This window comes from Myripristis murdjan, chromosome 19 (assembly GCF_902150065.1).
Source record: "Myripristis murdjan chromosome 19, fMyrMur1.1, whole genome shotgun sequence".
NCBI lineage: Eukaryota > Metazoa > Chordata > Actinopteri > Holocentriformes > Holocentridae > Myripristis > Myripristis murdjan.
Genome location: NC_043998.1, coordinates 2978759 through 2999468, shown reverse-complemented (window position 1 = coordinate 2999468; position 20710 = coordinate 2978759). Strand labels below are relative to the sequence as shown.

The 20710-nt window shown below is 42.3% G+C and overlaps 1 protein-coding gene and 1 non-coding gene across 3 annotated transcripts; both read left to right on the top strand.

Annotated features, from left to right (window-relative positions):
• Window positions 1-1256: 1256 nt before the first annotated feature.
• trnal-aag (transfer RNA leucine (anticodon AAG)) lies at window positions 1257-1338 on the top strand. Its single transcript has one exon. It is a non-coding gene; the product is annotated as a tRNA-Leu (tRNA).
• Window positions 1339-1521: 183 nt separating this feature from the next.
• polr3e (polymerase (RNA) III (DNA directed) polypeptide E) lies at window positions 1522-20481 on the top strand. 2 transcript variants are annotated; one of them, XM_030078133.1, is made up of 21 exons: window positions 1525-1737; window positions 3318-3440; window positions 3551-3601; window positions 3713-3790; window positions 3892-4007; window positions 4703-4785; window positions 5402-5509; window positions 5912-5961; window positions 6624-6743; window positions 7497-7582; window positions 8186-8230; window positions 8326-8417; window positions 8929-9049; window positions 9325-9406; window positions 9528-9587; window positions 10618-10775; window positions 10963-11024; window positions 11541-12019; window positions 16118-16195; window positions 16416-16541; window positions 19398-20481. In XM_030078133.1, the coding sequence occupies exons 2-21, from the start codon at window positions 3402-3404 to the stop codon at window positions 19452-19454; spliced, it is 2091 nt and encodes a 696-aa protein (XP_029933993.1). In that variant the 5' UTR covers window positions 1525-1737; window positions 3318-3401; the 3' UTR covers window positions 19455-20481. The 2 variants fall into 2 exon arrangements, 1 of the variants encoding a protein (XP_029933993.1); XR_003930094.1 differs by lacking the exons at window positions 16416-16541; window positions 19398-20481 and having other exon boundaries at window positions 1522-1737; window positions 11541-11878; window positions 11947-12019.
• Window positions 20482-20710: the final 229 nt, after the last annotated feature.

Here is a 20710-nt window from a genome sequence, read left to right as displayed (position 1 = left end):
GAACACACATGCAAATTAAGGTTTAGGGACCGGATCCAGTCCATGGGACAATTTGATCCGGCCCTCAGACATTAATATAGCTGAAGAAATAGAAACTGAATGGTGCGTTCATCATTACAAATGCATGTTGCACGGCAGAGCTTTGTTCAAAAACAGAGGATTTAATTGTAAATTCTAGTGGAGATCCTGAGGTTTCCAAAGACACCAGATGTGCCCTGCAGAATTAAAAGGAAATGTCAATAACATGATGCACAAGGCATCTATAGTTATTTAATATTTGATGTCATGGAGCAGCCGTGAAACAATTCAATTTCAATTGCTGAATCCAAAACTGCTTCAGAATTTACATTTGTATAAGAAAACAAATTAAATGGACTGCATTTTTGTTGAGTTTTTTCTTTAGCTTACTGGCCACTCAAAGCGCCCATCAGCAGGGATTAGGAGCTCAGTGTCTTGCTCAAGGACATTTCGACAGGCTCCTTGGAGGACCAGGGGATCGAACCACCAACCGTCCGATTACCAGATTTGACAAAGGGGTTGTGCTATGCACCCACTGTCCTGCAGATGGCAGTGTCGCACAACACTTGGGTTGAGTTTGACATGGGACACACTGACAAATGGGAACAGTCAAGTTTCATGTTGGCTCACAAAATAAAGGACAGACCATTTTCAAGGTGATTTTTTTAAAGGAGTGCATGGTGCAGGCTGCATCTGAACAACAACACAAAATGCAAAACAAAGCTGCTGCGTTTGTTTTGCATGATTTAAAGTGGCGTTGTTCATGAGGCAGGTGAGTTTCTCCATGGAGAGCGCATTGTCTGCTTTTTTTGTCCAAATTTGACCCAATGAACATTTGCACACCATACATATTTTTGTGACTTTACAATCTCTGAATTTTCAAGTTTTTCCTCATAATGTTGTGAGTGTTTTCCTCGCACATTTGCCACGTTACTCCCAGAGAATATCAGAATTTTCTTCCTCATCAGTTTACGACTTTAATCTCGGAAATTCTGAGTTTCTTTTCTCGGAATATAAAGCCCCGTCTCACTACAGTGGCCCTAATACGCCATCAAAAACTTGAGTAACAATGTTGGTTACAATAATTTTCTGGAGATTTAAGTCACTCGGGTGAAACTGACCCCACTTGATAAAAAATGTCAGTAGGTTTGAAGGTAACATGAGGACTAAAACCTACAATTTAGAATAATTAATATACTATATTTTTTATTTATTGTCCCTGTGATATTCGCATATACGGTAGCGTGGCCGAGCGGTCTAAGGCGCTGGATTAAGGCTCCAGTCTCTTCGGGGGCGTGGGTTCGAATCCCACCGCTGCCAGATAATCCCTTTTCATAAAATCACACCCGACTCTCTCCACCTTAAAGACTGGAGTGATCCGCCGAAACACACCTGCGGTCAAGCCGAGTGTGTGCCCATCATTATTTTCATATTTGCTTAAAATTAGCAGAAATCACAGGGACATATAACGGCGACCGACGAAGCATGATCTCACTCCAGCAGAGTCGCTTTGCATTGTGGGCATCGGCTCCTCCCCACGTGTCTGAAGAGGAGTCAACATGCTACAAAACACCAATGGACTTCAGCTTGAGTGTTAGCCCGAGTTAACACACACACACTGACACTCACAGACACTTTGCTATCGCAGTAGGGCGCAGCAGCTTTCTGGGCTGCCGACACACGGATGAGCTAGCTGAGAGCGGACGGCAAAGGGAGCAGGTGAGTCTCGGCCACATCTGTTTTGTTATGCCGCTCACGTTAAAACCCGAGGCCTGCTGAATGACTTTCTGTTATTTTTGACTGACATGTGTGGCGAGCTAAGCTAGCTAACGTTCAGCTAACGTCGGCTAGCCCGGCTACCAGCCTGCTAATTACGATTTGTGCTCCCCGGCGTTAGAGAGGAGAGTTACAAAGAGGAAATGTTGCGCTACTTTCCTCTCTGCTTTGCTGCTTTTTGAAGTCCGAGTTGTTCTGGGAGACGGAGTGAAACTTGGACCGCATTGCAGTGCGGGCCTGTGGTAGTGTTAGCTCGCTAGTTTGTAGCTAACTTAGCCACAAACTAAGGCTTCTTTCCTCAGGTATTACTGATGACCCGTTTTGATTAATGAAGACGCAGATCAGTGTGTAGTCTTCAGTCGACCTGTTATACCCAGTGTGTAACTCTAAACTGGTCTAATGTGGATTGCATGTGCTTGCATCATGTCAGTTTTCACCTGGCCGTCAGTGATAATTCACTCTCAGGTAACACACACTGCATTCTCGTGGTTTTCATAACTGAAGGTTGGACCATGATTTGCTTTAATTGCTCTTAGGGTTTATTTTGTTTTCAAAGGATCTCTTCGGGAGCTTCGTGATGCCCTGAAAGCTGTGAGACCGGCTCTCCTGACGGCTTCCTAATGAGCCCTAATTGATCTGGTGTTGATCTGCTGAATCACACCTGACTTTGTTCACCAGGATGAGCCTCACGGTGTTGCTGCTGCATCAAATGTCTGACACACCCTGTGCTTTTCACTAATTTGGGTGTATGCTCTTGGTAAAGTGTGAGGCTGTGTTGTATAACTGCATTATTTAATCCGGCTTGGACAATATGTCAATCTCCTGTGTCGATACTGTCACAATATTCTGAAATGTATTGCGATTCTACAAGTACTGCAATTTGATATTATGATTTATGGCAGTTTTTGTTGTTTGAATTATCTTCTGGTTTATTGGTGTAAAGTTTCATGAGGCTCTAATTGTTCAAAAGGTCACAATGGGTCATTTTATACACTGACGTCAAAAAATGGTCTCCCTACTCTGAAGTGGCTACTTGATGGGGCTAACATCACCGCACATGAATCAAATGTGGCTCATTGGATCCACAAGAGTCTCAGCTTTCCAGTCAAAGCCAATTGATGCAACTCCAAGACTGTTTAGGCGCCAGTCTGCACAAATACACCATTTTACAACAGGCCAAAAGAGCACATTTGGACTGCATGGGATTAGGGGAGGCCCATGGCTGCCCAGAGAACTGATTTTCATTCAGATATCTAGAGGTCAGGGGACCCGCTTGAAAATGCCAGTTCCCTTGCCTAATTTTAGATGAACTCTGGAGCGATATTTAGTCCCCTTGCCCTCAACTTAGAATGACATGCTTGTACAGATTCCTTAGATCGTCTAGTTTCACATGATATAAACCGTAACTTGAAATCGATTCAGTAATAAAAACAATATTAAAATTCATACAGTGGTACAGTATGAGGCTGTGGTGCTGTAAGGCGAGCCGTAACTGCGTGACTTAATGTTTCTTTGATTTCTAGGTTGGGTCTCTGAGATCTACTGCCGCTACTCCCCTGTAACACCTCTTCTCCCCCCACCTCCCTCCCCACTCTGCTTCCAGCAATATGGCCAGTGGGGATGACGACGACCCCATTATAGAAGAGGTATGTCCAGAGCGTCCGGTGAAAATGTGACGACACACTGGTTTCTCACACAGTCTGCGTGTACAGAGAACAACTTAACCTCAGTGTTTTGTCCCTTTTTTTTTTTTTAGATTGACGTGTATCTAGCCAAAAGCCTTGCAGACAAGCTCTATCTTTTTCAGGTAAAGATTTTTCTACTGCATTGTGTTGGCTTTGCAGAACGCTGATTTTGAGTTTCCTCAAAACCTGATGTGTGAAGTGTCGCTAATCAGGTTTATCAATTTCCGACACAGTACCCTGTTCGACCAAACACTATGACCTACGATGATGTCAACCACTTATCTGCTAAGATCAAACCCAAGCAGCAAAGGGTAAAAAAAAAGATTTCTTGTCGCCTAAAAAAACAAATCATTTAGTATTTCATTTGAATGTGTGTGTAATTGCCTTGATGTGCGACCTACCCGCCGTGCAGGTGGAGCTGGAAATGGCCATCAACACAATGAGTCCCAACTACTGTCGCAGCAAAGGAGAACAGATCGCTCTCAACGTGGATGGCACCACCTATGACGAAAGTAACACTTACTCCGTGTACGTCTATTCTTCCCTCTCTCTTTTTTTTTTTTTTTTTTATTACTGAATGATTGTTGTAGTAGCAGTAGGTGAGGCACACTGTATAGCAACACAAGCACATGATTGGCTGCTGACTGGTGATGTCACATCCAGGTGAAATTGTGGCATGACTTTGCCAGCAAGCAAGGAAATGAAAGTCAGTATTAGTCAGCAGGTGTTTAGCCTTAGAAAAGGAGTATCATTTAAGTAGGGATGCACAATAATGTTTTTTTCCAATATGCTAATAATTTCTAACTTTTTGGCTGTTTGTTGATGCTAATATTTATATATGCACATATTTTTTCCACCTAATTGCAGACAAAGTTTCTACTGCATTGGAATTAACATTTTATTATGCCCACTCTTATTGTGATGGGCCACCAGCAGATGCAGACATAAAATACAAATCTTTTCAAAATGCATATATTCGCTTGAGTGTTCAGCATAATTCAAGTGTCATCTTATTGAACTTTAATATTGGCAGATTTCATTTTGGGCCAACACTGATATTTCATTTTAAAGCCTTTGTTGGCCGATCCAGATGATGGTGCTGATTGTGACCATATGGTTCTGTTTCTTAATAACAGAGCTGTTTCCAAGCTTTTTTTTTTTTTAGCATTGTTGTAGTGATATGGACAATGCATTGGTGTTCATGTCGCACTGTTTTTACACAGGAAAATGATGGACAAACAGACCTTCTCCTCCATCCAGGCCACCACCAACACCTCCAGATATGCAGCTGCTATTTTCCGCAAAGGTCTGTTCCGATAACCAGCACCAGGCACTCGTGTTTTCATTTGCTGTCAGATACTGTCGCTGTTCATTACGGTGGCTACCTGTGAAACCAGTGTTACCTGTATCCTGCCTGCTCGCATTAAATTAATACTCCAGCTTTGTGGGCAAACTCCCCTTTTTCTGACTTACTCAGACTGTGACAAGATGTTTTGATACCATTTTCACCTCCGTGCGTGCAGTGGTTCACTTGTAATGGGTAGCATCTCATGTTAGCTTAGCATAAAGACTTGAAGTCTGTGGGAGTCATTAGCCTAGCTTCTTCAAAGTGAATAAACGGCAACTCTGAAGCTGTCTGGAGCATTCCTTTTTAAAAGCAGCCACGTTGCTTTTCACCATTAGGATGAGGTTTTTGTTTGGGGTTCAGTTACTTCTCACCTTTTTTCTTTTTCAATCAAAGGGTCAAATGTGTGCAAATTGAACTGATATGATGTTCTAACATAAAAGCAAAGTCATTATTTTTCGCCCCGGTTTTTTTTCTGTCTGCATGAATCAATTTGGAATTTCTTACCACTGATACACTATCACCTGTCCAACGTTTTAGGTTTGGTGTCTGATTGTGTTGTTAATGGTGTCAACAGGAGAGCTTCATGTCACGCCTCTGCAGGGAATCCTCCAGATGAGACCCAGCTTCACCTACCTGGACAAAGCTGACAGCAAAACCAGAGAGAGGGAGGCGGCCAATGAAGGTGTGTTTTGTTGTTCTTGTTCCAGCATGCAAACAAAATGAGAGATTATCTTGTATTACAGCATCAGTTATAAAAAAAAAAAGCACGTTGCACTCGTAACAGAAGAACTTTGACCACAGCAGCTGAGGCAGTAAACACAAGAAGCGGTCATGTCATGTGCTAATACTACTACTACTGCTACCAATACTGCTACTACTACTACTACTAATAATAGTAATAATAGTGGAGTCTAATAGATAAATAAGAGTGTAAATACAACATTTTTGTGTGTAGGTTAATATTTAAATGAAATGTTATGCCAGCCCTGGTGTGCATTTATTATGTATTTTAGAAATGATGATGTTGAATTTGATTCAGTTTGTCAAAGCTGTCTGTCTTATCTCTGCTGTGTTATTTCTTCAGGTGGAGACTCCTCTCAGGATGAAGCTGAGGATGAGGCCAAGGCCATCACGGTGAGATTTTATCCTCACCTGATCACTCGGTCGCACGCGGTGACCACCAGCCCAAATCCGTTTTTTGTCACACCCAGATTGATTTTAGAAGGTCTGGCCAGCCAAAAACACACAAAATGTGAGGTGGAGGTGGTTTGAAATGTGTTTTGCATGGGATTTCCACAGATGTGTCTCCGTCCGGATGCTCAAATAGGATTTCAAAGTGTATTTTGCGTCACTCGCAATGCGACACACAATAATGACGTCAACTAGAGTGACAGAAGTGCATTAGAGCAGCGGCTGATAGAATCATATAAAACAGGCTGCTGCTAGCAGAACGGCATGGAGGACAACACACAGAACAACAGACACTGAAATGAAGTGTCTACTGGCACTTTGGAGGGAGGCCTCTGTTCATTTCTCATGCGTCCATGTTAGAAAACCACGTCATCAGTGTATGTAGTAACTGGTGCCTAAGTTGTTACCATAGCAACCCGGTAGGTTGGTGATGTCTGGACACACTAATCCAATCTGATTACTTGCAAATAACAGCAAGGACAGTGTGTCTTAAAGATATGATCTGAGATACAAATCTGATTCATCTTCAGTTGGAACAAGGCCTTAATAAAGCCCTTCCTCTATTTATTTATTTATTTCATCCAATTTATTTCTGTTTGCCCCAGGTGAGGTTTGCTCGTCCGGAGTCGGAGCAGGCCCGGCAGAGGAGGATCCAGTCCTATGAGTTCCTCCAGAAGAAGCAGGCAGAGGAGCCCTGGAGTCACCTGCACTACCACGGTGTCAAGGTGGGGGGCGCTCTCACCATCTGGGATGTTCTTATAGCAGGTTTTCTGCTTTTGGTACACCTTCCACCAGCTGTACTAAATCTTGAATATCAGCTGATACTGGGTACAGATAAACTTTTATAAAATTCAATTACAGAACTTTTAATTTTCCAGTGTGAGTATAATAAGCTTACCATTGATTTTTGTTGAATTATTCTGACCTATTGTACTCTTGTCAGCTAAACCTGAAATATGTCACATTTAAATTACAAATTAATGATAGTTTTTGATCTGAATAGTGTATACTGTATGTATTTTATTCCCACTGTGTTACTAATGGGGCATATCATTCCCGTGTGTCAGAATGTGTTGCCTGTGCAAAGAATTTGTAATTTATATCTGTATCAATCACACATAATGTTGATTTGCATGGGATTGAAATCATTGAGTAACTGGTAGAAACGGCCTTACCTGACCTCCTCTAGTAACAGTCCACACGGTGATTATCTCTCTCCCACGAGTGAAAATTTATTCACAGCTTTTCATCAGATTAGCACACACGAAATGTCAGCTTTGTGCAGGTGTTACTAAATTTACACACGTTTGAGGGCAGATGTGTGCAGACGGGCTCTTTTTCCACTCTTTATTCATCATAAATATTGTATTCAATATTGTTGCTCATGATGTGGGCTGTTCACTTTATTATTGACAGGACGGCTTGTCATAAATGGTTTGTTGCATCAGGTTTATCATTGTGTCATTATTTGTGTTCAGGATGGGCGCTCGGAGCACGAAAGGCAGTACCTCTACTGCCAGGCGATGGACACCACCGAGAACTCAGAGCTGGTCAAAACTCCAAAGTGAGTACAAACCGATCACATTTTGGATGCATCTCATCACTTTAAAATACATAGACTTAAGCAGAGGCTTTTATAATATTTTATAATATTGTCTCATGGAATCAGAATATGAGGCCAGTAATTTTTTATGAAATTAATTTGATATTGAATATGTACAGTAATTACAAACAAAGTAATAGCTGATTCTGTGGCTCCTGGTGCACCAAAACGAAAGATCTGTGAACAACGGGCTCTCAGGTGTCTACCTGAATTCTTGTTGCGCTGGCAGGGCGTCATTGTTGATTGGCTGCAAAACAAATGTACAGTGAAGGTTGTTCAACATGGCAGAGAAAATCTTGGGATCTGGCTCATAGAAAAGTCAGTAATTAGCCTAGCGTTATTAATCCAAAGCTGTGTTAAATGTGGTCACTGTAAGCTTGTGTTTTGCCCAAAACAAACAAACAAAACTTAACATACAAGACCGGTGGTGAGGGAAAACATAAATCGTGGTTCTCCTCATGTGCAGTTAGGTTAACTGAGAACCACAGAAACATGATTTTTATTTTGGTCCACTGATGCTTGCCTCCATACTTGGCTCTTTAAATTGTTATCCTGTTTCCTCAGGGAGTACCTGGCCATGCTGATGCCTCCTCTAGCAGAAGAAAAAGTGTAAGTATTCCTTAACTCTTCTAAAACAAGCTAACTTCTTCATTGAGGTGAGGTTAACTTCACTCCCCTCTCTAATTATTTTCTCCTCATGTCAGCGTGAAGCCTGTTGGTCCCAGTAACGTGCTCTCCATGGCTCAGCTGCGCACCCTGCCGCTGGGAGACCAAGTCAAGACCCTGATGAAGAACGGTAGGTCAGCGATCTAAACTAAGATGGTCACAGACTGAAAAAGCATCAGCAGAGGTGTGACACGATACCAGATGAAGAAGACCTTGCATGCTGTTAGCTGTTAGCAATACTTTTTTTTTTTTTTTTTCGCTGAATGACACTGAGGAAATGTGGGAAAGAGCAGTGTGAAGCACCCTGTTAAAAATAATCTTTGTTCTTTATTTGTCTCCCCATTTGCTTCCAGAAAGTGGCTGCTAATCTTCCTGGAGTCCAAGCAAAAACAGCACCAATAAAAACAAACAATAATTAAAATCACACTGTAACAATAACGCGAAAAGATAAGAATAAGCCAAATGTAAATATTGCCAAATAAGTAAAATGACTAATCTGAGCCCATAACTTAAAAAATAAAAACGCAATAATAAGCAATAAAGTGAGAGGAAAGTAAAAGGGCTGTACACATTTTTACCGTATAACTAATGTACAGTTTATGTTTATTTATTCTCATCTTTTCTCTCTTTCTCCTCTCCAGTCAAGGTGATGCCATTTGCGAACCTCATGGGTCTGCTGGCGTCTGGCACCGACTCCACTGCAGTGCTGCGCTGCATCCAACAGGTGGCGCTGCTGGTTCAGGGGAACTGGGTTGTCAAGAGGTGAGGGAGGATTTATCTCCTGCAGAATGCAAATCTCCCCAGCAGTTTGAATTGCTTCCAGGCAAAATTTATTCAAAGTGTCACAGCCCATTTGACACACTTTAACACAATTGTTGAAAATGAGCGTGTTGAACACACACATGATACAACCCACAAAAGAATATTACAATTAGAAAGATATGCAAGGCTTGCATCACTTACTGTTTAAATATTTCATCCCATCAAACAGACTGGCCCACTAGCTCAGTAATCTGCTATTTTTTTCTTTTCCCCAGCGATGTTCTGTATCCTAAAAACAGCTGCAGTCCCCACAGTGGCGTCCCCGCTGAAGTGCTGTGTCGAGGCAGAGACTTTGTGGTGAGATGTCGTCACTTTGAAAAAAAAAAAAAAGTTTCTCTCTCAGGATTCACAGTTAGTCAGCATGTTTTTGTGTGTGGTCTACATGTATCTTAAGTTGTAGTTACTTATCCTCTTTTAGATGTGGAGGTTCACTCAAGAGCGCTCCGTGATGAGGAAGGAGATTTCAGCCGTCATCAAGGTAAGGATCTCCTCTTTAACCCCTTAACGGCTGACATACTGTCTTTCAGAGGCTGTAGAGGGTTTCCAGCAGGGTCCCCTGACCTCTGACCTCCAGATGTGTGAATGAAAACGGGTTCTCTGGGCAGTCACGGCTCTCCCCTTTGCAGACACGCCCACCTTCTGCTAATCCCTTGCGGTTTGGGCCACAAAGCCTGCAGTCCACATGTGTTCTTGTGGCCTGTTGTAAAATGGTGTGTGTGTGCAGACTGGGGCCTAAACAGTCTTGGAGCTGCATCAGTTGGCTTTGACTGGAAAGCTGAGACTCTTGTGGATTCAATGAGCCACATTTGATTCCTGTGTGATGTTGTTAGCCCCCATAGAAACCATTTCATTGTAGTCAGACCATGAAAGTTGACATCACTGTATAAAATGACCTATAGTGACCTCTAGGATAATCACAGCCTCATGAAACTTTATAACCACAAAGAGGAGACCTAGGGCATTCAGAGGATTTCTGGGTTTCCTAGCTATATTGACAATAAACGCGAGTTTCTGAGCAATTTGCAGAACGGAATGCACACCATTCTGTCTCTGAAAAATGCAGTTCTTACAGAAATCACTAAATGTCAAAAGTTTTTGTCATCAGATCACAGCAGAAATTTTTCTATGGTGCTCCTCAAAGTCTAGGTGTTCTAATGTGATATTTTAGAGGGACTTTTTTGTGTTTTTATGGAGTCTTAAGTTAATGAAAACGGTTAAATTTGGCACCAAATCTATGTCACAAATGGCATCAGTTGAGTAATGAATAAATTAGTATGTGCAGCAGCCAGGTGGAGCTCCTCTGTGGGAGTTGGTCTTGAACACACTCAGCCTCTCGCCTGGCAGCTGTTGGGTGCCAACACAGTCTTGTACTCTCGGCCTGATGCTGCTTCATTGGTGCTGCAGTTGTTTAAGTGCTTTGCTCCGACTCGTGTCTGTAACTATCAGGCTGCAGCTGCCTTGCTCTCTCAGGTAAATATAAACAAGCTCTTCTGTAACATCTCTGTCAGCTTCCTCCGGAGGATGTGAAGGAGTTCCTGGAGCACATGGCGGTGCCTCGCGTCAACCGGGGCTGGGAGTTCCTGTTGCCTAGCGATGGAGACTTCATTAAGAAACACCCAGATGTGGCCCACAGGCAGCACATGCTGTGGCTTGGCATCCAGAGCAAGTAGGTTACCCTCGGAATAACAGGAAGACTCATTATTTTTTAAAAAGGTCATTTGTCTTTTAGATTTAAGAAGTTCCACCGTTCATCAGGGTGTGCTTCTTATTCATAGAAGTGCCGTTGGGCATTATTCTGAGCAGGTTATGACCTGTGTATTAGGATTAATTTCCTGTTATCTTTTCTCCTGAAGGTTGGAGAAAGTCTTCAACTTCTCTAAAGAGGACTTTATGCCAAAGAACGCTCCGCAGCCGGGTACGTATCGAGGCTAGGGAGACCCTGATCTACCATTTTGCCCCCTTATCCCGATCTGCTCACATCAAATCCCAGTCTGAGCTCTTTCTCTCACACACTGTGAATACAGCAAAGTGAATAAAACCAACCCAGGGGGAAAAATAGTCATGGTCTTCAGTGAACACTGTTATAACCTTAAATATGCTGTTTTAAATGTTTTAATGTTTATACAAGCCTCTGTGGAAATACTTGCATTGCAAAGTGACATGAATGTACATCTGACATACAGTAAATGCATGCAGTTTGTGACAGTTGATGTAAATGGGAAGAGGCAAATATTGATTGAAATTTGATGGGATGATCCCAGTTTTTAATATGCCCAGCCTGCGCCCTGATAGTGATCTTTGATATGAGCCTGGGACGTCCCTGATCGGGGCATAGCTGTGTTACAGCTGTTATTAGATTGCAAATTTTTCTCCAGGGCAGTAGTGTTGCTTCATCTGGCTCTTATTTGAATATCTGATTCTTGTTCTCCAGAGCCCGTCCATATCAGCGGGGAGCAACGTCTGAAGGCAGCCCAAGATCGTGTGCGGGAAAACCAGTCTTCCCTACAGCAGGACCTGAATGCCAAAAGACAGGGTGCCAAACCCAGCGCCCACATCAAACAGGAGCTCGTCATCAACAGAGAGGACGAACCGATGGACACAACTTCCCCTCATTCCTCCTCCTCCATCCCTAACGGTTCCATCAACGGTTACCCCATCTCCATATCCCCCATCTCCGATCACACCAATGGGAACGGAGGGAGCCCCGCCACCTCCCCTTCCCCAGAGCTGCGGGACTTTGTGTCAAAGACTTTCAGGAAGCATTTCGTGCTGACGCTGAGTGAGCTGAAGAGGCTGTTCAACCTCCACTTGGCCTCGCTGCCGGCCGGACACAGCCTCTTCAGCTCCATCTCTGACCGTCTGCTCCAGGACACCATACTGCTCAGCCAATGCAAACAGATACTGGTGCCTGTGAGTATTGACAGAGGGCATCTTTACTGCCAAAATTAAGGATTTCCCAGGGGTTTGGATGTGCAACTGGATTACACTGGTTTGCCTTCTTTCTCAGCACGACTGTCAGCTTTTGTATAATCTGATTTCATTCCTAAAAAATAGAGGATGGTAGTCGAGTTAAAGTTTAATGTTACATCTGGGACAATGATAATGATAAACTTTATAAATAGCACTTTCAAAACAATAGAGTGCTTCACAAAACAAAAACAATAAAAGCAAAAACATGATTACGACAGCAGATAGGAATAAGAATATGATAATAAAAATAATAATAAACTTGATTAAATAGCACCGTTCATACATAAGATGCAGTACAAAGTGGTTTTCACAACAAGAGGAAGTAAAAGTAAAAAAGTCAAACACATAAGGCAAGAACAAGGCACGTTAAAGTTTTCATTTAAAAATAAATCAACCATGAACAAATTTTAAAACACTCCTAGGCATTAAAATGTAAAACAGAAATAAGAGTGAAAATGTTAAACAAAACAACTTAAAAAAAAGGCCTTCATACATAAATAGTTTTTAAGACATGATTTTTAAAAAAGATGATAACGTCTGACTACCTGTTGCAAGATAATTCAGTGCCACCACTGTGGTACTCATTTATACTAGAAAGTCGTGCAGACCGTATTGTCACTGTCATCATGATATGAAGGAAAAATGATAAACACATCACGAAACATGGCCTGTGAATAAGAAAGTGAATAAGAAAAATAAGTATATGTATACATGCCGTGCATTCACACTATTTATTTATTTAAAAGGGACAGTGTACATTCATGGTCATGTCAATATTGAATTAAAATGTAAATGCACCGGAATTGGCTCGATTGGCTAGTTTTCATCCGCAGTCCCTTGGCAGATATCATCATATCATGTCCACAGTCAGACAAGTAGAATGAAACAAACTCATCTGTGTGTCCAGTGTGCAGAAAGCTATGGGCTCCATGCTAACACGGTGACTTTGTGAAATTTTTAACGAACACTCTAGTTTTATTTTTAGTAGTCTTTTAAATGACACATTTTGCCTACGTACGATGATCAAAAACGAAGATGTAAAGACGTAAATAGCCCCCATGTTTGGGATTCTGTTATGGCATCATGTGCACATGTACAGACGGTTCTGTTCTTCTGTGTGTTTGTTCACCCAGCTGAGCCGGTCTGCTCAGCGTACACCTGTTAGTGCACCAGCTTTTCATCAAGTCTCATTTTGAAGGCGATGACGTGGAAGCACTTTTCATTAGACACGGATCCGGAGCTGGAATATTATTTGAAATGAGCCTGAATTCACTGATGAGGAGCTTCTGTTGTTGGAGGCTGAACAGGAGAAGGAAGTGAGAAGGGTGTCAGAATCAGCTGAGCCGATTGGGCAAACCAAGGACGCAGTGAGAGCCAGAACCAGTGGAGCTTTCTGGTGCAGTTGTTGGTCATGCCAGTCGATATCGAGTGAAATGTAGTGTTTCTTTTCCCCTGAATTGGATTCTACATTGTCCTCAATGCAGAAACTTTATCTCTTTCGGGGGGGGGGGGGGGGGGGGGGGGGGGGTGTAAAGACAATGCATAACTTCCAGGGAAGATTTTGCACAGATCACCCCTGCAGTACTAGGGACTTTTAACCATTTTCCAACAATCAATTGAAAAGAATGTCGCCGACCTGCTGGTCAGATGTCCATAAAGCCACAATACAATTCCAAACAATACAGTTCCAAACATAGGGCTTATATCTTCATTTTTGGTCATCATACGCATAATTTAAATAACTACTGAGATCAGACAGTTTTTCCTTATATGATGCCGGCCTGCTGGAAGGATTTCATACGTGTTCCTCAGATCCATACAGTAATCTTAGTATCCACCTTCACTTACTACAGGAACACACTGAAAGGCACAACAAGCCGGAAGAGTTAATCCTCTGTTTCACCTGTTGGAGGGGTTTCGATACACACAGATTACAGACTCCTTTGTCTTGATTAAGAGTTGGCCCCCGTCTGCCTGAGCCTGCCTGTGGGCGCTGAATGAGGTGGTTATCTCTGTATAGCGTGCTTGGCTGCGTACACACAGCTATCAGCTTTCCCTAACAGAGCAACGGCATTAACGGTCATTTTGATTGTGATGGCTTTGTTCCTCGAGGACAAGAGCAGGTGCACTGAAGCAACGCAGGACTGGGCTTCTCAAGTTCCCCTCTCCAGGAGGAACCTGATGCCATTATGTTTTTGTTCTGTAGTATGTGGAGCACGTAGACTTGGGCTGTGTGGCTGCTGGAGGTGTGAATATTTGCCTTAATAGAGAGTCAGTTTATTCACTAGGCGGCGATTCGATTTTAGCACGATTTTTCTTTTTTGAAACAATTTAATTCAATTGTGAAACACAGGTCAAGTCAATGAATTGATCCACACTTGTAGCCAAACTCTTACATCCATTAGATAAACGTGTGTGCAGGGCCCCCCAGTGGTCAGCAGGGAAAAAAGAGTCATCGTGTGTAAATCTGCACTCTCGCTTTAGAAATCGGATTCACAACCCGTGCCCTCAAATTACAAAGCCGTGCACTATGGGTTTGTAAACCGCACCTTCGAAACGGTGCCCTCAGACATCGAGGACGCAGTTTACAAATCCATGGGCATGGATTCGTAATTCAAGGGCATGGATTATGACTCCGAGAGCACAGCATATAAACAGCTAGCACATTTCTATACAGACTACGGATTTACAACATGGTTCTTTTTTCTTTTTTTTCTGTTCAGGGGCCCTCTAATACTGTAATAATAATGCGATAATGTGAGACTTTTTCTGAAATGTGGGGGGAAAAGTCAGACAACATAATAATGACGTACACATAATTTATATAAAAGAAAACATTACCACCAAAAAAATGAAGTTTAGAGCTTTCTTTTATGTTAGGCATTGTATTGGTTGGTTTGTTTGCATGTTTGGTAAAGTATTTCATATTAATTCAGGCTGAAGCCGGAGCATTTCACTGTGTGTCTTTGTGCAGGTCAATGCTGTTAAATGGGCAGGATTTATGATTGATGCAGTGAGTGAATGTCACTGTAAGATCTGCTGTTTGTGCTTCATCTCCCTGCACCTTGGTTGTTCAGGTGTGTTTTTCTTGAGCCCGGAACTGTTCATTGTGGTGTTTGTTTGCGTATGGGGCTGATTGCGGTGCCGTCTGTGCCACACCCTCTTGTTTTATCAAGTGAGTAGGGCTCTTGCTGTGTTTCGGGACTGGCCCTGGTCTGGCTTAGGTCTCATCCCATCTGCGCCCTGGAGGTTAGAGGATTTTAGAAGACGTGGGGGGAGGGCACGGCCTGACGCCAGCTTTGTTATGCAACAGATTATTGGCCCAAAAGCAAAGCCCATTACCGCTCAGTAAGACGTTAATCCTGGAGGAGGTTTGAAGAGTCAGACAGACCTGGAATCAGGTGACTCGCCCTCAACTCAACCTTAAACGTAATGGAGGAAGTGTTTCACTGTCCATAGATCAGTTTTGAGTCACTGGGTTGTGTCTGAAGAGCTAATCTGGGTTGGAACACACGGCTTTGGTCCTTATGGTCATCACAGCAGTGTTTGGCCTGTTTTTGTTTTTGACTTGGCGTGTGGGCAGGAGATCAGACAGAATACACAACACTGGTGTCTGAGAGGAATGGGACTATTTATAGTTGTTTAAGTAGAGCGGAGAGCAGCTTGACGTACAAGTTGCTATAATTTGTTCACTATAATATGAATGGAGAATTAGATGTATCACAAAGCCCCGTCCACAGTTGATACTTATTTTGTCTTTATGGTTATGGTTTGTTAAGCCTCCATGCTGTTACTGTCATGTCGTGTAGATGCCATCAGAACTACAATTTTCTGCTTTTGTCCACTGAGCAGCTTTACACATAAGTGCCTTGCTCAAAAGCGAGTGCACGGTGTACGTTGAGGCAGGGGGGAACAGTACTGAGTTGTTTTTTTTTTTGTTTTTTTTTAGGTCTAGAGTTTTGAAGTGGCAACTTTCATGTTCAGAAGCCTCCCTGTCTAACCTGAGGGTGCCTCACTGTTGTTCTGCTCTCCTTTCAGTTTCCTGCTCAGAGCACAGCAGCGCCTGACGAACAGAAAGTGTTTGGTGTGTGGGAGACCGGAGACACGTTTGACAAGGTAAACACCGCAAGAGCCGGGCCTACTGTGAAGTGAAAAACAACTTTTGAACGTTTGAGTCTTCATTATGTCTCTGTTATCTGGGTCTTTAAAACACTTCCCTCCGCCCAGCGCCTCAACCAAAAGATTTCTCCAGATTTCACACAGTACAAGTGAATGTTGTAATCTTTCTCCTGTGTTGCTTGTTTATTTAAATGTATCCTTTGTGTGTGTTTTTCAGCACCGTCGGCTGTTGTTTGAGCTGTTCACTAAGAACTACCGGGTTAAGAGGAACATGGTGCAAACCAGACTGGTCCAGGAGTTTGGGGACGATGTCTCCAAGGCAGACATCGACCGGCTGCTCAGGGTGAGAGGGGCTGCTGCTTTTATTCCAGTCTAATATGTAATCATTTACAGGGTTTCCTCTAGGATTTTTTGAAACTGTGGGGGAGGGCTTCAGTGTCGTTGAACCCCCCCCTTTTAAAAATATATTAAATTATTATTATTATTATTATTTTTTTAATGTAAATTACTTATCAAACAGACCTAACAATTCAGCTACCAATGAATGAGCAGTAGTATGCCTGTTGAAGAAAGATTGAAAAATAAGCCAAAGTGATACCTCTTCTCTGAATAGACAAGCTAAGCCAGTGTGCTGCTGTTATCCAGTGAGTGGCGAGCCGAGTGGCACCTCTTCGGTTTGTTCCACAATCTATGTCAGTGCGCAGCTGTAGCCTGGAAAGTTTCTCTGCCTTTTGGACTTATACGATGCCGGTGAAGTTGTTGTAATGTTTTTTCGTGATCGCGGAAATTCTAGTCCCTACAGTGTTAACATTAACGATAACATTAGGGTCGTTTTCACAGGCTTGAACAAAAAACTGGATTAAATTTAATCTTGCCTAGGTACCTTTCTCTTGCCCTTTCCTCTTCCTCCGGTGTTCATTTTTCAAAATAAAGTTAATTGCAGTGTTATGTACCATTTCATGATATTTAAATTATCATTTCAAACTGATTATAATAAATATATTTGCGCAAAAAAAGGCTAGATAGCCTATATATACACTACTCACAAAAAGTTAGGGATATTTGGCTTTTGGGTGAAATTTATGGAAAATGTAAAATGTTCACGCTACAGTGATATTATATCATGAAAGTAGGGCATTTAAGTAGAAGCATACACTGGTGATTTCCTCATCTCAAACAATTTCTTGAAACAAAAGCCAACAACAGTGGTGGATATACCACAACAAAAAATGTCAGTGTCAGTAACTTGTCATGTGCCCTTGAGCATCAATTACAGCTTGACAACGACGTCTCATGCTGTTCACAAGTCCACTTATTGTCTGCTGAGGCATGGCATCCCACTCTTCTTGAAGGGCGGCCCTCAGGACATTGAGGTTCTGGGGTACAGAGCTCCGAGCCTCTACACGGCGACTCAGCTGATCCCATAGGTTTTCTATGGGATTCAGGTCTGAGAAAGTGCAGGCCACTCCATCTGAGGTACCCCAGTCTCCAGCAGCCGTTCCCTAATGATACGACCTCGATGAGCTGGAGCATCAAACACCTGATGTGAATTTTGCCGTTAAACTCCTTGTTAGAGAACAGCAACTTGTGCAAAAAGTACTGAAACACTGAACAGTTGGACATGTGCATTCAAAAGTTTACAGAAGGTCACATTAAGTTCACCTGGAAAGGTTATAATGCATTTTAGGTTCATCCTGAAATTTCACCCGAAAGCCGAATATCCCTAACTTTTTGTGAGTAGTGTATGTATATATATCCTTTTTAAATTGTTTTAACATCTGGAAGAAAAAAAAAAATCATTCCGAAGGTGTGGCGGCTTTTATTTTGCCGTGGCGGTGTGCCACGATGAATTGCATGTAGCGGAAACCCTGATTTAAAATGTATTTAGCGATACTGCTATGTGTAATGGTACATGATGATTGATTTCCAAGCGAGTGAATCATTCCAGCACTGGAGCCAGCTATGTTTGGTTTTGTTGGTTGCAGCAGAGGCTGTGCATCAGCATAGACACCCACTGATGTGGCTCACCCATCAGTGTATTGACTACTATTCAACATAATACTGTTGGGGTTTGCTACGTCACTATAGTAGCATTTCTTTTATCTTTTTTTGATGCTCATGCTGATATCTAATACCTTTTCATCCATAATACCATGATACCAGCTTGTGTTTTTGTAAGCACATGTTAAGCTTTTCAGACGAGCCCGTCTTTAAACTGTGAACAACAGGGTACGTCCCTGAAATGATGCAAATCCTCAGTGACTCCTCGTGTCCCTACACAACATATAGGAAAATATTTGAATAAAGACTGTTCAAACTACTGCTTTTGGGTTCTCAAATAGAAAATTTGACCTTGTGGTGCTACATTTAAGCCAATAGGGTTCTTCCTGTTGGGGTTTTGAATGTTCACGGCAGATTTTAAAAAGATTGATAAATAATGTAATGTTCACAGACAGCATCTTTGACAGTGGTCAGGCAAATCCATAGCATCACCAACCTGCCATTTTGGGGTTGTAATTGTTTTAAGCAACACATCATATTCATTTTATTGTTTATTGTGACACGCTCCCAGAACACAAGGGCACACTAATCCCAATCAGCCAATTATCGATGGTAAAAATGATGTTGTATCAACACATCACTGCTTTTTAAAGCTGATATCAGTCCATCCCTCATCATCATCATTAAAATAAAACCCCTGCAACAAGGAGGGAAAGGCTGCTCAAAGGCAGCATTACAGTAGTTAAACTAATTTTCTAAAGGGTCAGGGGTCAGCTGTGAAGAACATTAGTCATTAAGGGAATTCAGAAAGTTCCTGCTGTAATATCAGGCTGGTGAGACTGCCTTTAAGCTCTAACCTGTATTTGTTTTTATTTTAAAACTGTTTTTGAGTTTTAGAATGAATATGAATAGACAGACACAGACCTAAAATTAACAGGTCTAAGGGGTGCAGCTCATCAGCCGCAGCACTTTGGTTATAATTACAAAATGTTATGGGTTAATTTCAGAGGAAATGTGTATAAATGAAAGCTAAAAATGAATCCAGGTGAGAATCGGTCTGCACAGGCGTCTAGTAAAAGGGCTACAGCAGGCAGGCACCGTAAAGCAGTGCACAGGGAGCTACGGGCTTGACCGTCTGCACAGTTCATTTTACTGCAAGCATCAACCATGACACTAACTCGTGTTTGTGCTCCTGCAGGAGTGCTGCTGCAGCCGCACAGGGATGTGGTACCTCAAGGGAACCATACAGTCCTGACACTGAGAGCACGCCCCCGTGGTCTCCATCAGCCAATCAAATCCTCTCCCCAGAGCCTAGTGGGAGGGCTCTACATGAGAGGAAGAGGAGTCAGAGACAAGAGCCAATCACAGCTCCTCCAGCCCCCAGGGCGGGGGATTTGGAGGACAAGGATGTCAGCCGTCTGCTCTGCTCAGATCATGAAGCTTTTCTTTTCTCCACTGAAGTCGTCCTGACCTTAATAAGCATTCTTTTGTGAACTTGGTGGATAGGAACAAGACGCGCTCGCTCCAGGAGCTGGAGTATGAGAGGGGAAAAAACTGAAACATGTACAGCTTAACGATAGAGGAGTTTGAATTATGACCTGATGTTTAATTATTATTTTTCTGATTAAACTTTTACCTTACTGAAGTTAGTGTTCACTATTGAGAGTGCGGTTCAGAGTCATTTAGTTTTTCTCCTGATTTGTGACTGACAAGCAAAACATGTATCTATCCAGTCACCCACAAGACCAACATGAGTTAAGGCCTTATGGGTAGAATATTTAAAAAGAAGCAATCTTGTTTGTTTGTTTTTTTTTCACTCTTAACTTAAGCTTATTTTTTAACCCAGTCAAAGAGAAATATTCTACCCTCCTCACAACACAAAAAGAAGGAAGAATCTATCTTATAGGGTGCATAACACAACAGCCTCATTTTCAACGTGGCCATTTGTGAAGGCTCCGTGTCAAAGTTGTGCCTGGCTCATACGGGCTTGATCAACAAGCCTGCGGCAGAGAGGGGGGAAAAAAGACAGATGCCCCTAAATGCCAGATGCTGCTGCTCCCATTTGTATTGTTTAGGAACAAGCAAAAGGCTCTAATGTTGTGATGCCAATGTATTAGAATTGAAGTAACTGAGTGAATTGATGTGTATGGCAATCAGAATGAAATAAAAACGATCCCGTGCTGCTGGAACTGCTGCATCAAATGTAGCTCTTCCACATTATTATTATTTTTGTATCCTAGTAAGTTTGGAGACACATTGAAGTATAATACCCTTATTTAAAAAAAAAAAAAAAATCTGATAATGTGAATTAAAATGGAAAGTGTTGGGATTTGCTTTCCATCCTTGAATGTTCAGGGTTTTTTTTTTCCTGTGATGAAAGAAACGAGTGATTGGTTTGATTAGAGCCAATAAAGATGCAATTTGGAATAAAGGGGTGCCTGCTGAACAACATTAAGTGATTGGATCTAACCCATTATAACCAAGTGATGGACTCGTCTCCTGCTTTACCAC

Bases quoted from the DNA above. Each gene is read 5' to 3' on its own strand.
- polr3e (XM_030078133.1), top strand. From the start codon at position 3,402: ATGGCCAGTGGGGATGACGACGACCCCATTATAGAAGAG. The intron at 5,962-6,623 runs GTGAGATTTTAT...TGTTTGCCCCAG, and splicing joins ATGAGGCCAAGGCCATCACG to GTGAGGTTTGCTCGTCCGGA. The intron at 8,231-8,325 runs GTAAGTATTCCT...TCCTCATGTCAG, and splicing joins CCTCTAGCAGAAGAAAAAGT to CGTGAAGCCTGTTGGTCCCA.